Source organism: Pantherophis guttatus, chromosome 1, assembly GCF_059756535.1.
Source record: "Pantherophis guttatus breed Tessera chromosome 1, ASM5975653v1, whole genome shotgun sequence".
In the NCBI taxonomy this organism is placed as follows: Eukaryota; Metazoa; Chordata; class Lepidosauria; order Squamata; family Colubridae; genus Pantherophis; species Pantherophis guttatus.
The window spans coordinates 107,771,913-107,787,367 of NC_142063.1; the positions used below are offsets into that span (position 1 = coordinate 107,771,913).

The following is a 15,455-nucleotide window of genomic DNA, read 5'->3' on the forward strand; positions in this document are numbered from 1 at the left end:
TTAACTACCAACCTGAGCTACTAATATTCAAAGACATTTCAACATCCTAAAGCCGTGATGGCAAACCCATGACACGTGTGAGACAGGTGGGACGCAACACCCTCTCTGTGGGCATGTGAGCTGTCGCCCCAGTTCACTCTGCCGCACATGCGCACGTGCCTCCCGCCAGCCAGCTGGTTGTCGGGTCTCTGCCACGCATGCGCAGGGGGTGGGCGCATGCGCGGGGACCACACACGCATTGCATTTTGGGGTTTGGGGTCCATGCTTTGTGCACTCTGTTCGGAAAAGGTTAGCTATCACTGTCCTAAAGTCTCTCAGGATAGATCTAGTAGATTAGAAAGTTATAGCCTTAGTTTGGCAAGATTCTGTCCATTAGATGTAAGCAAATAAAAGATTGGACTTGATTGGATCTCACTGTCTCATCTCTGGGCTTGGCCCTGACGATCCATTAACACAGAAACATTGAAATAGTTCTAGTCACACAATGCAGAGTTGCACAATGGGGTGTACCTACTCCAAATCCATCTCCAAGATAGTTTGCCTGGTTCTTGTTTCACAAGAAACATTCAGCATTCTGTGGCAACAAAGCATTAGCTCTGAGCTCAGTGGGCTATTTTATCCCTTATCTATATTGTTCCCTAAATTTGTTTCTGTTTCTACAAGGTCTGGGGTACTTCCAAGAGTTCTGATACTTCTCTCATGCAATGACCTCACTGTTTTGCTTACACTGAGATCAATATTGTGAGAACCAGAATCAATCAAACATTAATATATATTTGTCATACATCTCCCTGTTACTTTTAATTTATGTACTAATTAACTTCATACGGTAGGTACAGTAAGAGATCGAAGTTAAAGTACTGAATGTTAGGTCTGAGCATGTTTCAAAAATGTTCAAAAGATACATTTTGGAACATATGAAAGCAAGATAGCTGCTTTAAGGAACCAAGTATTTTACAACAGCCGTGTGTGATGCAATTTATAAAGTAGCCACATTAATTTTCAGATTAACAAAGAAAGGTGACAAAGGTGTTATTCAATATTCAACAATTAAAACATATAAAATAGATTAATTCAATCCAAAACAGGCAAGGTAAAACTTTTACAGACTCTAAAGTGTACCACAAATGTCAGAGAAGGCAAAGAATTTCAAGAATACGTGTTGAGCCCCACATGGGGAGCAAACAAAGGAAACAAGTTCATATTACTTTCAAGAAGGCATATGTAATGTTAAAACTGTGATAAAAACATAATCTTGGAAACTCTAAAAGTAAAGTACAGGTAGTCCTCACAATTGAGCCCATGTTTTATGTTGCTAAGTGAGAAATTTGTTAAGTGAGTTTTGCCCCATTTTACGACTTTTCATGCCACTTTTGTTAAGTGAATCACTGCAGTTGTTAAATTAGTAACACAGTTGTTAAGTGAATCTGGCTTCCCTGCTGACTTTGCTTGTCAGAAGATTGTAAAATATGATCACATGACCTTGGGACCCTGCAACCGTCATAAAGATGAACCAGTTGCCAAGCGCCTGAATTTTGATCACATGATCATGGGGATGCTGGAAAGGTTGTAATTGCGAAAAACTGTCATAATCACTTTTTTTCAGTACCGTTGTAACTTCAAACAGTCACTACATGAACTGTTGTAAGTTAAGGACTACCTGTATTAGGCAGAACCATTCAGTAGTGAATTCATTACAATTAAATAATTTTCTAATGATGCTTCCCACTACTTTCACAACCCAGCTGTACTATCTCTTCTCCCCAAATGTGCTTTTATTCCATTTTCTTCCCAGTCTCTCACAATATGCCACTACAGAGAAATCCCCTTTGTAGATTACTGTTATATATCACTTCCCTCTATGTAATTTATTGAAAGAGGGTACAGGACATTTTCTTCTCCCCCATGTAACTTACTGTTAAAATGAAGTGATCATTGTAAATTACTTGAAAATCTGATAATAAAAAAACAAGAAAACTTCTTAATTTTCCATTTGGGTAGGAGTGAGGAATCATTTAAAATTCATTTTACTTTGAATAACTATGTTAACCACATAGGATTCAGGAATGTGATCCCACTAAATAATCTTCATGATTGCTTAGATCCATTCATTTCCTCCAAAATCAGTTGCAGTCTGCAACTTGCAGATACTGTATATATCTGCCAATTTAGCATCTACTTTAAATATGCAATATATGTGGCATCACACTGTTATGTTCTTCAATCTAACTGTAATAATACAGGTCTTTGAAACTAGGAATCCTGCTGGAACAGACCAAAAGCATATCTAGAATAGCATCCTATTTTCCCACAATAGCTAACTTCCAGAACTTTGGAAGTTTTTAACCACACCCTTGGGGGGAAAATAAGATTAGCATGCTATTAGATTTTCTGTTCTCCATCAGTTCATAAACTAAAACAAAACAGAAGACAGGACATGGGAGAACATGATGGTTGGAGATTTTCATGAAGGTCAACACTTCTTCAAACTTGCAGCTCTTTCTATCCTAGCAGTGAAGGAGTCAATAGGAATATTGGGAAAGAGTCTATCCTTTGTTTTCCCAATAGATTGGATCAAATGAGCTTAAAAGGTTAATTCTGTGGGCTTTTCTTCCAACAGTGAGCAGCAGTTGTAAAGGCCAACCACAGCATCTAGAAAAGGGCAGTTATATTAAAGAGGTACAAAGCACCAAAGACTTTGGTGACTTTAAATTCAAAGCATGCACAACTCTATTAGCTCTGGTAGTGTGATGATGAGCCCAAAGATCTCCAAAAGACAATAGGTTTTTGGTTACAAAACCACCCAAAAATGCCCATCCTTCAACCTGTCCCAAACATCTCTTTGGTAGCCTTACAAGTTGTAGGGAAGACTTCCCTCACGCCCTCTTTTACAAACTGACTTGGCTTCCATTCTGACATTCAAAGATCTCCCATAACCTTTCTTTTAGCATTTGCCTAAAAGTGCAGATACAGTTTGAAGAAGGGCAGAGACCTAACTGCAGACTTAAGACCCCTTGTATTGTTCAAATCTTCTCCTCTCCCCCATGGTTTATAACTCCACCACATTCCAACTTTGTCATTGGACCACAATCCTCCTAAAAGTATAAGTTTCTATTCTAAATACACCTGTGAATACCTCCCAGCCTTTGGAAGGAAAGTAGTCTAGACTGTAGACCAGGGGTCAGCAACCTGCGGCTCTGGAGCTGCATGTGGCTCTTTCTTTCTTTTTCTTTTTTTTTTTTATTTGATTTATATGCCGCCCTTCTCCAGAGACTCAGGGCGACTTACAATGTGCTCAGCAATAGCCTTCATCCTTTTGTATATTTTATACAAAGTCAGCTTATTGCCCCCACAACTGGGTCCTCAATTTACCTACCTTAGAAAGGATGGAAGGCTGAGTCAACCTTGAGCCTTGGCGAGATTGGAACCTGCAGTAATTGCAGGCAGCTGGTCTTAATAACCAGCTTAATAACAGGGTGCCTTAGACCACTGTACTACCAAGGCTCTTCTATCAATCCTCTGCTGCGGCTCCCTGTCACTCAAAATATGCATCACAACCACCAATGTGCAATACCCGCCAGCATGCAATTTTTTGAGTTTTTCAACCTCCGGTAGGCTAACCATGAATAAATCCAAGAAAAGAAAAGTTTCAGAAGAAAACAGAACATTTAATTCAACTACATATGCTAGTTTTGTGGCCACTCAAGAAATAGTTAGGCACAGGAAGGGTTTTGTGGCTCCCGGTGTTTTCTTTTTTGTGGGAAACTGGTCCAAATGGCTCTTTGAGTGTTTAAGGTTGCAGACCCCTGCTCTAGACCAGAGGCCTTCAAACTTGGCAGCTTTAAGACTTGTGGACTTCAACTCCTATGCTGTACTGGCTGGCTGCAGAATTGTGGAATTGAAGTCCACAAGTCTTAAAGCTGCCAAGTTTGAAGACCTCTGCTCTAGACAGAGCCTCTTCAACACATCTGGCCCAGAGGGAGCAAACCAAAATCATGCCAGATTAAGTCAAATGGGCCACACCCAGTTGCTTCAGCCAAACTCCCAAGAGCAGAAAAGTTCGTGTCTTGTGACACCCACAACGGTCCGCACTGTAAAGGAACCTATTCATTGGATTACAGGACCTCGGAGTAAGCTAGGTATACAGTACGTAATCAGTTCTTTCCCCGTTTATTTTCACCAGCGTTCACATGCTTAGCGCACCTACCCCACCCGCCGCCTTTTTAAGTTTACGCGGGGTGATCTTAGATCAGCTCCCACCTCTCGTTCTGAAACGCCTCATGAGATTTCCACGAAGCGCGGGGGGGGGGGGGAGAGGAGAAAGAAGGCGGCCGAAGGACGTCGAAATGCTTGGAAGGAAGAGCAGCGCATATGTACACGGGTGTTTTTTTCCTCGACGGGCAGCCTTAAAACCCGAGCAACGTCCGATCAATTGAGCCAACGGGACTCGCTCCTCTGTAAACGACCCGGCGATTTCAATCCAGGCGGATTGCTTAACAGGCTTGCCCGCCTCCCCCAATGTAGACGTCTCCCCTTCAAAGGCCGTACATCCTTCTCGGGGCGTAAAACCCACTGACACCCACACACATATACACACACGCACCCGCGGGGTTACGTCTGAGGAAAGGTGCGCGGAAAGAAACCGGGACGTACCAAATAAAACACAAGAGGCTGATTTGCCTCTTCCAAGCCGAGGCAGGGAAGCTCTTCCCTTTCAAGAGGCTGGAGAAATTAAACCAGCTCCTGGGGCGGGGAGGGGGGGAAATCCACATCTATACCGGGCAAGTTTTCGCGTGACGTTAACATAGTCACCGGCTCCATTAACTTAACATTCCGAAGGAAGGAAGGAAAATTCCTTCTTTCGGAAACGAAAAAAAAACGATGACCAAGAAGAGCCGGCGCTGTCAAGGAAGGAAAAAAAAAAAAAAAAAACCACTGCTTTCTCCTCAACTCGGTCTCCTAAGTTAAAAAGAAAGGAAGGTTTGGTATTATTTTAGTAGCACCAGGTTTCCATTTAGAGTTCCCTCTCGCTATTTCAAAATGCACAGCGTGACATCGCAGTCACCTCTCCCTTCCCCCCCCCCCCCCCGTGCATGCAAACACGCACATCTCTACTAACTCGAGCGGTTTGGGGGCAAACGCGAGAAGAAATCGCTCTTCGGCAACAGCGGAACACAAACCAACCGGCCTCCTACGTAAGATCACAAGCAGCAGACCGACGACGGCAGCGAGCAGCTGTTTTCTATCCGCTGCCTGCCCTCCGCTTATTTTCTTTAGTGCAGCATTGCTCCCATCAACAAGCGGAGGGGGGGAAAAAAACTTAGCAGGGCTCAGTGGCAACACCACCAGTTGCGCTTTCCAGTTTGCAGAGCACATCAGCGGAGCGGGGAGACGAGCCTTTCCATCCCCCGTTCCGAACTCTCCGTTGGAAAAACTCTCGGCAACAAGTGTTGTCCAAACAGCACCGCGGCAATGCAAAGAAAAGAAGAAGAAGCGAGGAAATTACCTTGCCGTCTCGCCGCTGCTTCCCAAGAGCCCCGGAACTCAGCCGCTGCCTAAAACTCGGCGCTCCGCAAATCGAACGCACCAGCCAGATAGATACTCAGCGCACCGCGCACGAGAATCGCGAAGCTTGTAGAGGAACGCAGTTATCTTGAGCCAACCGCGGTGCCGTACCTCTTGGAACGTACCATTTTTTTTATCCTTGGGGGGGATAGATTTAGATTTAAAAAAAGGGAAGGGATTTTTTTTTTTACGCTTGTCACAGATCACGCTGATATCTATGGGTACACGTCTCTATTTTCTGTTACTGCCCTGGGACGCTAAAATAGGGAAGGTAGGAAACGTTATTTCTCCCCTTTTGCGGAGTAGTAGCGCCCGCGGGAGTGGGCGTGACCTTGCTAAAGCGTGGACCAGCGGCAGCTTCGTCGCCTGGGGTTGAACGGGAGGCAGCCGTTGGCGGCTCGGCGTGGTAGGTACCCCGAGCGACCAGAGAGGAACTTGCCATTGGCTGTTAAGCTTTGGAAATAGGACGTGCCGTGTCCTATATCGCCCAAACGTGGAATGTTTTTTTTCCCCCCCCGACAGGGACCGACACACCAGTCTAATTGCAGCTCGTGTCCTTTCAGTTTGGTTTTTATTCTGTTTTTCTGACTCTTTCTTCACAAAAGATAACCTGATGAAGAAAAGACGAAAAACTGTTTCGGGGATGCCGTCGTGGGATTCGGAGGCTTCCCCAGAAAAGCTTTTTAGCGGGAAGAAACCTTGTGCTGCGCATAATTTAAGGAGTTGACAGCTTGACACAAACATACAGTGCTGAGCTAACGCTAAACACACCCCATAAGTACTTCTATGTGAAGCCTGCCGGGTTTGGGTTGTACAACATACTGCGGCTTCGTGCTGTGAAATTTTGGTCTACACTACAGTGCTGTGCGAATGTAACCTGCCTTGATTAATTTATGATTCACTATAATGGTAGGTTACACTGAATAAATTAACATTGATTAGATGAGCAATATCATACAAACAGCCGATCTGTAACTATTCCAATGTTTCCTCCTTTTTTTTTTTTTTCTAGAAATGATGGAATAATGAGGGGATAAAACAGGGAAGGTTACAAATGGAGGATGACAACATTTGCACACACCTCAAATGAATGTCTAAATGAACTGTGTATCTGTCCAGAATGAAGCCTTATCTCTAGAAGCATCACAAAAATGTCTGGTAGCTATTGGATCTTTTCTATCTTAGTTTTTTTTTTCCCTACAATGAAAGAGTTGGAAAAGAGTAATGAGAAAACACAGAATTGCAAATAGAGATTGATACAGTCTGATCCTCTGTACGATTCCTTAAATGAGGCTAAATATTTACATATGAAAAATCTCTTCTAGAAACACTTCCATCAGATAAAACATTTATTGCAAAATGGCCCTTGCAGAATTTTATCAAATAACTAGATAGCATCTTTCATTATATTCCGTTCATATTTCTTTCTTTTTTTAATTTAAAAAAGTCAACTAAGGAAAGAACAGAAGCATGTATTTTTATTGACAATAATGCAAGCATTCTTATCTAGAAGCATCAGCTGTTTAATACAGAAAAATGCAGAAAAGCATCACATGAACCCTTACAAAACATTTCATGAATGAAACAGGATAACTGTTCCATTTCAATTAGTTTCACTAAATAGAAGTACTTTTCTCACTTAACACTGTCTTTTCTTCAGGGCAATACCCATTGGCAAGCTGATTATTAATTGCATTTGAGCGCACAGACATCTTGCACGAGGTCATGCTGATACAGACCAGTTCTAATTCCCTTTCATCCCACAAATACCGGTAGCTCAAATAATATGAAAAATGATCAAAAGAACATTTATTGAGAAATGAAAGATGTAAAACAATCCTGCAAGCTAATTTGGCATCAGGCTAAGAAAATGTAATACACTTGTTGATTACCAATAGAGGAGAATATTTGTAGCTCAGGGTTGAAATGAGGGGTCCTTGATGCTATCTGAATTGGTTGTTTTCTTGCACATGTTTCAGTACCTAAACTAGATAACATCATCAGCACCAGGACTGATGATGTTACTTAGCCTGCAAGAAAACAACCAAACTCAGCATCAAGTACCCTTCATTTATTGGTTAGCAATAGCACTTAGATTTATACACCGCTTCACAGTGCTTTACATCCCTCTCTAAGCTGTTTAGACTCAGCATAAAAAGTGACTTGCAACCATCCTCGCACTTTTGACCATCACAGCATTTCCACAGTCTTGTGATCAAAATTCAGGAGCTTGGCAACTGGCACATATCTACAACGGTTGCCGCATGCCAGGGTCACATGGTGCCCATTTGTGACCTTCCCAGTGAGCTTCCGACAAGTGAAGTCAATGGGGAAACCAGAATTCACCCAATGATCATGTGATTCACTTAACAATTGCAGTGACTCCTATAACAAAAAGATCATAAAATTGAGTGTGAATCACTTAATACCACTTTGCTTAAATGTTGTTTTGTTTATATTTTCATAGATCAAAATGATTATACCTGTGAGATGCTTCACTTGTGGTAAAATAGTTGGAAATAAATGGGAGGCATATCTTGGCCTTTTGCAAGCAGAATATACAGAAGGGTATGCATTCTCAACTCCTATATTTTCATAACTATTTTGTAAAATAAGCAACAATTTTATCAATATAACAATTTGGATTGCCATGTAATATTTAAGTATATTATTCCCATGCCACTGAATGTAAATGTTGCTAATTTTCTGGTGGCTTCAGTTGATAGCTTGTACAGGATAAGACATTGCTTAATTATTCCCTTGTAGTGTCCTGTTAGATCTGTATTTCTGAGTAATACTTTAGTTTGTTATATTACCAAAACAGATCAAATAATTTGATCTTGTTCCAGCAGTCCCTAATACTGATGTGCTCTTTTTTTAAAAAAGCTTGCTTGCTTTTGCAGTCATGTAGTACTGTTTTTCAATAATAGCAATTAAATAGCACATTATGTTGAATCCTATTATGTACTATAAAAGCCTGAAAAACATTTCTTCCATTGATTGCTAGTATTTGGAAACTATTGTCTATTATTCTCTTTTGTGCTATATTCACCATTTTCCTTACCTTGGTAGAATTGTCTCTGGTTGCAGTTAATCATGCTGTGATAGCCATTGATTTTTCATTGCAAATACAGAATTGGAAACTGTGGATCTACAGCCTGAGATATTATTTTAGTACATTAGTAAAATATTTGCATGATAAATACATCTGATTTGAGTGTATGCCTAAATTCTCTTGCAATTTATTGTATGATTTTAGATTGGCCAAGTGAGCATACAATACATAATTGAATTCCTCCTAGCAGCAGAATTGTCTGTAATAACTGTCATCTGACAATTTTCAGGACACTCAAGTTATTGTTAAAATAATTTATTGTAATAAAAAGGAGTCAGGTCACCTGAATAAGCTAGTTGTCCAGAGATGCAGAGATTCTGCCGTATTTCAAAATGTTGCTTTTTACTTACACTGAGTTTCTTCAAACAGCACTGACTAAAAATAATATTGAAGAAAAGAACATAATCATTTCTGCTTAATTGTTTAGCTTCATATTATCAGATACAGGGTTTTTAAAAGCTGGAGCATGGGTTCATAAAAATTGGTAAATGATAATTCTTTTGCAGCACTCAGCTTTTCTGCATTTTTGGTGGAAATTAATGTGTTTATATGCATTTCTACTTAGAAATAAATTCCTTGGAGTTCAATAAAATCATCTCCATATAAGCTTATACAACTCTGCAGCCTATGTATGCGGGAATTTTCATCAAAACACTAATAAAACAAATAGAACAATTATAATACACCATTAAAATGTGTAATGAACTATTTTTAGTTTTATTGTTGTTTGAATAGATTTGAGGTTGAATTCTATGAAGCTGCTTTCATTTGATGTAGAAATCTGGAACTTATTGGGGAAGCTACAGATTGCTGTTTTGTGTTCATCAGTTCTCTGCTTACATTTTTTAGCTTTCACTTACTTGATCTGTGAGTGACTGTCATCTCAAACTGAATGTTAAATGCTCTAGATATTTTATGCCTACACAAATCCTTACCCAAATCATGAGTTACGCAGGTAGTCCTTAATGACTGAAATTTCTGTCCCAATGGCTGTTGTAAATCAAGGATTACTTGTAGTGTCCCGTTTAGAATGTAATATTTCCTTACATGTGAAAATATGCAATAATAACACTTGAAAAATGTCAACTTTTTTGAGACTATTGCTATCCTTGTTAGTGCCTCTGACTCTGCCATATGAAAGATGCTAATTAGTCCCTATTGAAATCCTGGATTTATATAAGATAGAAACAAATGGAATATTTACCTGGAAGGTCAGGATTAAGCCCAGATAAACTGTTCTACTACATAGAGGCTGAATAGCTATATCTGATCATGAGGGTTGATAGAGCCTAATGAACAAGTATCCATCTAAAACCAGCATACTGTTTCCTATCCCTCCATCTGAATAATCCACTGCATGCATCAGAATGATAAAATCAGAGTGATACAATCAATCCTGGATGATACAGCAAGGTCAGATAGTTGAAATCATTACAAAGCAAGGAGTTTCTGCCATACTGCATTTATACTACTGGGGGAAAAAACTAAATGCTTTTTCTTGAGAGTGGCACTATACTAGTAGCATACAGCATTGCAACATGTGCCCTGAAATTAATTTGAATGAGTAGTTACTGGTTCAGTAAATTATTGTTGTGTTTCAATCCTGTCATTTTTGTATAATGGGGACTCTTGCAGGCATATGCATATACATGTGTTCATAGGCACGTGTGTCTCTCACACAATCCACACAGTGATAACATGAGGACAGGAATCACCACAATTAATTTCAGATAAAATTGACAGTCATAGCTTGAAAAGGAGAGGAAGCTAGGAATTACAAAGGATTCCTGTCTTTTTCTCTTTTTTGCTCTTCTGTTTTGAAAGAGACTTTTTTGTTGTTGTTCAGAGTCTTTCTTTATATAAATACAATATTGTGCAGTTGGGAAGAAGAAAAAGAGGAAGATGCTGAAAACTGCTAGAAGCCAACACTGTGACTTTTGTGGTAGAGAATTCCTAAGCATTGGGGTGGAAAGAAAATAAACAAATCATAGATCTAAAAGTTCCCCACATTTTCTTTTTACATTTTCCTGCAGGGCAGAAGCCATCTTCTACATCTGCCTTGTTAAGAAGATAAGATTTGAAGTAGTCAAAAGCATCTTTTTTCCCCAATATATAGCCTTGGTTCTTCGATCAAAACAGCAGTTCCTCTCACTAGACTATCAAGACACCAGATGTGATTTTAAGTGGGAAGGCTCAAGGCAATCAAATCAGGCACATGTTTATGAGTAGAAAAATCTAAAAACTAGTAATTGATCCAAGTAGAATTAACAGAGCATTTATGAGGCAACTTCTTTCACAACTTTTCCCCCTAATGATCTCTGATTAGTTCTTAGTTGCACCATCCTCTGCTGCAGATGCTCACATTATCTTTGTCTCTCATTCTTCTTCTCTTTGTGGACAAGGCCTCGAATTTGTATTTATTTTATTGGGATCTGATTTAAGCATGATGCTTTTCTTTGAAAATACTATTGCTTTTGTTTGTTCCTAGTGACGCCTTGGATGCTTTGGGTCTGAAAAGATACTGCTGTCGCAGAATGTTGCTTGCCCATGTAGACCTGATTGAAAAGCTCCTGAACTATGCCCCACTGGAGAAATAAATATGAAGAATTTATGGTGCTATGTGTACATGAACCAAAGATTTTACAATCCTAAAGCCAAACTGCTGGGATTAGAAATCAAATTAATGATCTGTGGGAAGTTCCTTAAGCCACTTCATATACCCCAAATAAATGACTTAATATTGAATTTCACCTAGAAAGTTGGGGACTGCTTTTAATTACAGCATGTTTTTTGTCAGATTCCAAGTATATTAGAATCTCTTGAATTTTCAAATTTGAAAAAACTCTCAAAATTTGGGTTACAGTTGGCAGTTGTAATGAAATTTTAATAAAAATATGTTGGTTAAACCAGTTCCCACCGCCTTATTCTAAATCTCATTCCTGAATTACATGAATTGCATTTCAGCCTCATTCAGATTATTGACTTGGCATCTAAACATTATGATGACTTCCATTTCAGTGTTCTTCCACATTATTACATGATATCTTAAAAACTAGACCGGGCATAATGACATGTGCTATGGGTTGTCAAAGGAAAAATAAAAGTAGGAAGGGCAGGCAGCCTCTTCACAAATGACTTTTGTATATCAATAATTTCAATATATATATTCACCCTTGTAGAAAGTAATCTGTATTTGATTAACTAGATAATAGAATATTTTTCATTTCATATACCAGAGTGTAAAACTAACAATTCATTTTCTGGAGCTGTGGCAAACATACAAAGATGGAGAGAATGTGAGCAACTTAGTTTCATGGTGAGCAGTTATGTTTCATGGAAATCATTACATCCAAGAAGGAATAGATTAACCAGATACAAGTCATAAGTAAGCTATACAGATATGTGCTTGTTATGCAAGTCATAAGGAAGCTAAATAGATACATGCATGTTTTCAAATTTTTTTGTTCATCTGGGTCAAATCACTGGGACCAGAGGTTTAGTCTTCCTAGCTTGTGGACACCATCAGGGAACTTTTCTCTCACCAGAATTTCTCTTGTTCATCCTTAATTCAGAAACTTTTTGTCTGTCAACCAAAAGATACTGCTTCTATGTTGAATATGTTTCTGCCAGTTCTGGAGTTGGTTTTTAATAATTAGAGTTGAGCTGGAAATCAACTTGTATTTTCTGTTTTGGGATCTTTTGAGGTGACTTAGTAAATAAATATGTGCTTATTGCCGAATAAACCTGGAAGAAATTGTAAATTATTCATCTTACAAATTGTAGAAAACAAATATGTGATTAATTCACTAAGAAGTAATAGATGTTTTCCTTTAGCCAGCAAAACACTTTTAGATGTTTTCAATCATTTTAGTACTGCTATGATGCAAGTACAATCCAAAACCGTATTTAGAGAAAGACATTTTGGACTGTCGCAATCCAGGTCTGCTATAATGGCCTTGAGTTTCAATATAGCACAGTGACATTTTAGAGATAGCAAATGACTTAGAGGAATTGATACTTACCAATTTATAGAAATTATTCTAACTAGTTATCTTTTAAAAAATAATATTTTCTGCAAAGGCAGAATAAAGTTTTCCTTTTTTATATTATCTTCAGCAAGCCCAGACCACATAAGAAAAGTAATCTAATAAAATTTTAATAAATAAAACTAAAAATACAAGAAAAGCTTGCTTCTCTACACACTGCCATCAGGGATTAGTAAATCATCTCTGGAATAATAGTACTAAGGATTCGATAAAAATGCCAAATCCAGTCTAAACATCTGGCTGACTACAACCAACCACAGCATAATTCAATTCATCTCAAGGCAGCGTACAGCGGATGACAAACTTTAAAAAATCAAGTACAGTAATAACTGCATAGCAGGGAAATACAGAGGAAAAAATATCAAGCCATACGAGATCACCAAATGCCCATAGCCTGTTAAAATATCAATTGTTAACCATCCCTTCAGCTTCACACACCCTCAAAAGTATCAAAATCCCCTTCATCTAATAATAAATATAAAGCATGCCAAAGGAAAACTGCTTCCATAAACCAATGGTGCATTACATTAAGGAGTATATGGTCCATGTACCTTGCTGAAACTAAGAAAATCAGTCTAGGCAGTGCTTGAGTTGAAAATAATCTAGCAACTCCATATATCATGCTTTGGTGGCATGAACATAATAAATGAGGTAACATCATTCCCAGGTTTGATATGATATGAAAAGATTTGGAGAACATCAAATCTTACGCTCAACTTCATAATTCAAGAAATTATGCTTATGTAACTTGTCCCAAAAAGACCAGCAAAGACAGGTGCATATTTCATTACTTTAGCTATTTTCAGTTCCTTGTGGAACCCAATTTTTTCCAACACTCTTGACTAGTTTTATCAATTTGCTTTTTTTTAAAAAAAAAAAAACTATTTTAGAAACATTTAAAAACTTCTAAGCATTATTCTCATTCCCTCCTGCAAATCTTTATATGTTAACCTTCCATTCTTTCATTTTTACTGGGATGCAAAATATTGTTTTTTTTATCCTCCAGTCTTGAGCCATTTAAAATGTTCTGTTATATTTTAAACCGCATGCTGAATCCTAAAGCAAAGGGCATTAAGTGATTAATTTTGGCATTTGTGTTTCATGGTTGGCTGGAGAGCTTATGTTTTTGTAAGCTTGTAAATTATCTAGGAAAATAGCTTTTAAAAAAAAATAACATTCTGTTTCAGGCTTCAGGCTTCTGGAATCCATCAAGCTACTGTTCCTTTGCTTTTACCCCTTCAAAGTTACATTATTAGGGAAGAAAGTCACACTAGTTCCAGGTGCTACAGTTGAGGGATTTTTTTCAGAATCTATGCCTTCCAGAAGAAAATCCTGGGTTATTCTGTACTTCCAACATTTCACTGAGATGGTCTCCTCCATTATATCCAGGTTATATTGCTAATACCATACAAAACTACTGTGACAACACCAGAAGGCATCTAGGTAGTTTAAGATGCTCGCTTGTGCCTACCACACTGAAAGTGTTACACTTCGATCAAGGGATTATGTTTGTCTTTACACCTTTTATTTGCCTATATCTTATTTTCTTCAGCCCCACTTACACTGAAACTGTAAGTGGGACTGAGGAAAATAAGATATAAGCAAATAAAAGGTGTAAAGACAAACATAATCCCTTGATCGAAGTGTAACACCTGATCCAGCACAGTGGGATAGATTAGCAGTTCTCAAACATTAAATCTCAGGACTTCCTCTTTATATTGTTTAAAAATGAGTGAGGAAAGAACATTGGTTTATGTGGGCTATATCTATAAATATTTACTATATTAGAAATTAAAACAGAGAATTTTTTAAATATTTATTTGTCTTCATAGACCCTTGAAATACTGTTGGAGACACCCAGGGTCCCTAGCGCACACTCTGAGAACCGCTGGGATAGACGTGTATGTACATGATATAGCTGTAAAACACCTAACTGCACCAAATAAAAAGTTTGATTAATCACTATATGTTTTGTTAACCATTCCTTGTTACGAAGATGAAAATTTGACCTGTAAAACTTAAATATGCAAATGGGAGTTAAAAAGTATTTCCACTGCAAATATTAAGCAATAAAAGTAATTAGTACTGAAGACATGCTAATGTGCGTTTGCAGAGCTATAAGAATTTGTCAGTGAGCATGTGCTACAGCTATTTATTTACCATTTGAACACAATCATCAAGATTTTAATTTTAAACAGGGAAAATATTATTTTCCCTATGTGTTAAATTTGCAGAAGGTATTTTTGCTATCGGATTCAAAATGAAGATTCTTACCTTTTAGAGAGCAAAATGCAGTACTACCGTAATAAAGGGAAATTTTACCCTCTTGAAATGAAAAACCTATAATTGATTCTGTCACATACAAGTCCTGTTGCCAAAAGGGGTGTCCTTATTTTCCTTGCTTTGTTCAAAATTAAAGTGTAACCCCATTATTTCAAGGATAGTTCTATTGTTTTTGCTGCCACAAGACCATTTCCATTTCTTTCATTTTTCTCCTATATTTATTTATAAATATTTAAGGTAAAGTGACTAGGAAGAATGTGGGAAAGATATAAGACCAGCACAGTTTGTGTGTGTGTGTGTGTGTGTGTGTGTGTGTGTAAGCTGCCCTTCTTGCCATCCCCAACACTAAATATATACACATAAATCTATCCCTTTGACAGATGGACGTTTTTCTAGGGACTGTGACCTTCCGTCCAATCTGTCTTTCCACTCACACTTCCTAAATC

General features: G+C 38.4%; 2 protein-coding genes across 8 annotated transcripts in view; one reads left to right on the plus strand and one right to left on the minus strand.

The window, feature by feature from the left end:
* TSPAN4 (tetraspanin 4) overlaps positions 1-5,644 on the minus strand; it is a 727,944-nt gene extending 722,300 nt beyond the window's left edge. For 3 of the 4 annotated variants that reach the window (XM_034416828.2, XM_087880460.1, XM_034416827.2), the window contains exon 1: positions 5,507-5,644. The gene's annotated coding sequence lies outside the window, so the exon portion shown is untranslated. The remainder of the gene's footprint in view (positions 1-5,506) is intronic. The other variant, XM_087880446.1, reaches the window with a different exon arrangement.
* Positions 5,645-5,857: 213 nt separating this feature from the next.
* POLR2L (RNA polymerase II, I and III subunit L) lies at positions 5,858-11,591 on the plus strand. 4 transcript variants are annotated; one of them, XM_087880474.1, is made up of 4 exons: positions 5,858-6,474; positions 6,578-6,723; positions 8,033-8,133; positions 11,169-11,591. In XM_087880474.1, exons 2-4 carry the CDS (start codon positions 6,664-6,666, stop codon positions 11,275-11,277), a joined length of 270 nt encoding a protein of 89 aa, XP_087736600.1. In that variant the 5' UTR covers positions 5,858-6,474; positions 6,578-6,663; the 3' UTR covers positions 11,278-11,591. The 4 variants fall into 4 exon arrangements, with proteins under 4 accessions (XP_087736600.1, XP_087736594.1, XP_034272722.1 ...); XM_087880468.1 differs by having other exon boundaries at positions 5,858-5,971; XM_034416831.3 differs by lacking the exon at positions 6,578-6,723 and having other exon boundaries at positions 5,858-5,971.
* The last annotated feature ends 3,864 nt before the right edge of the window (positions 11,592-15,455 follow it).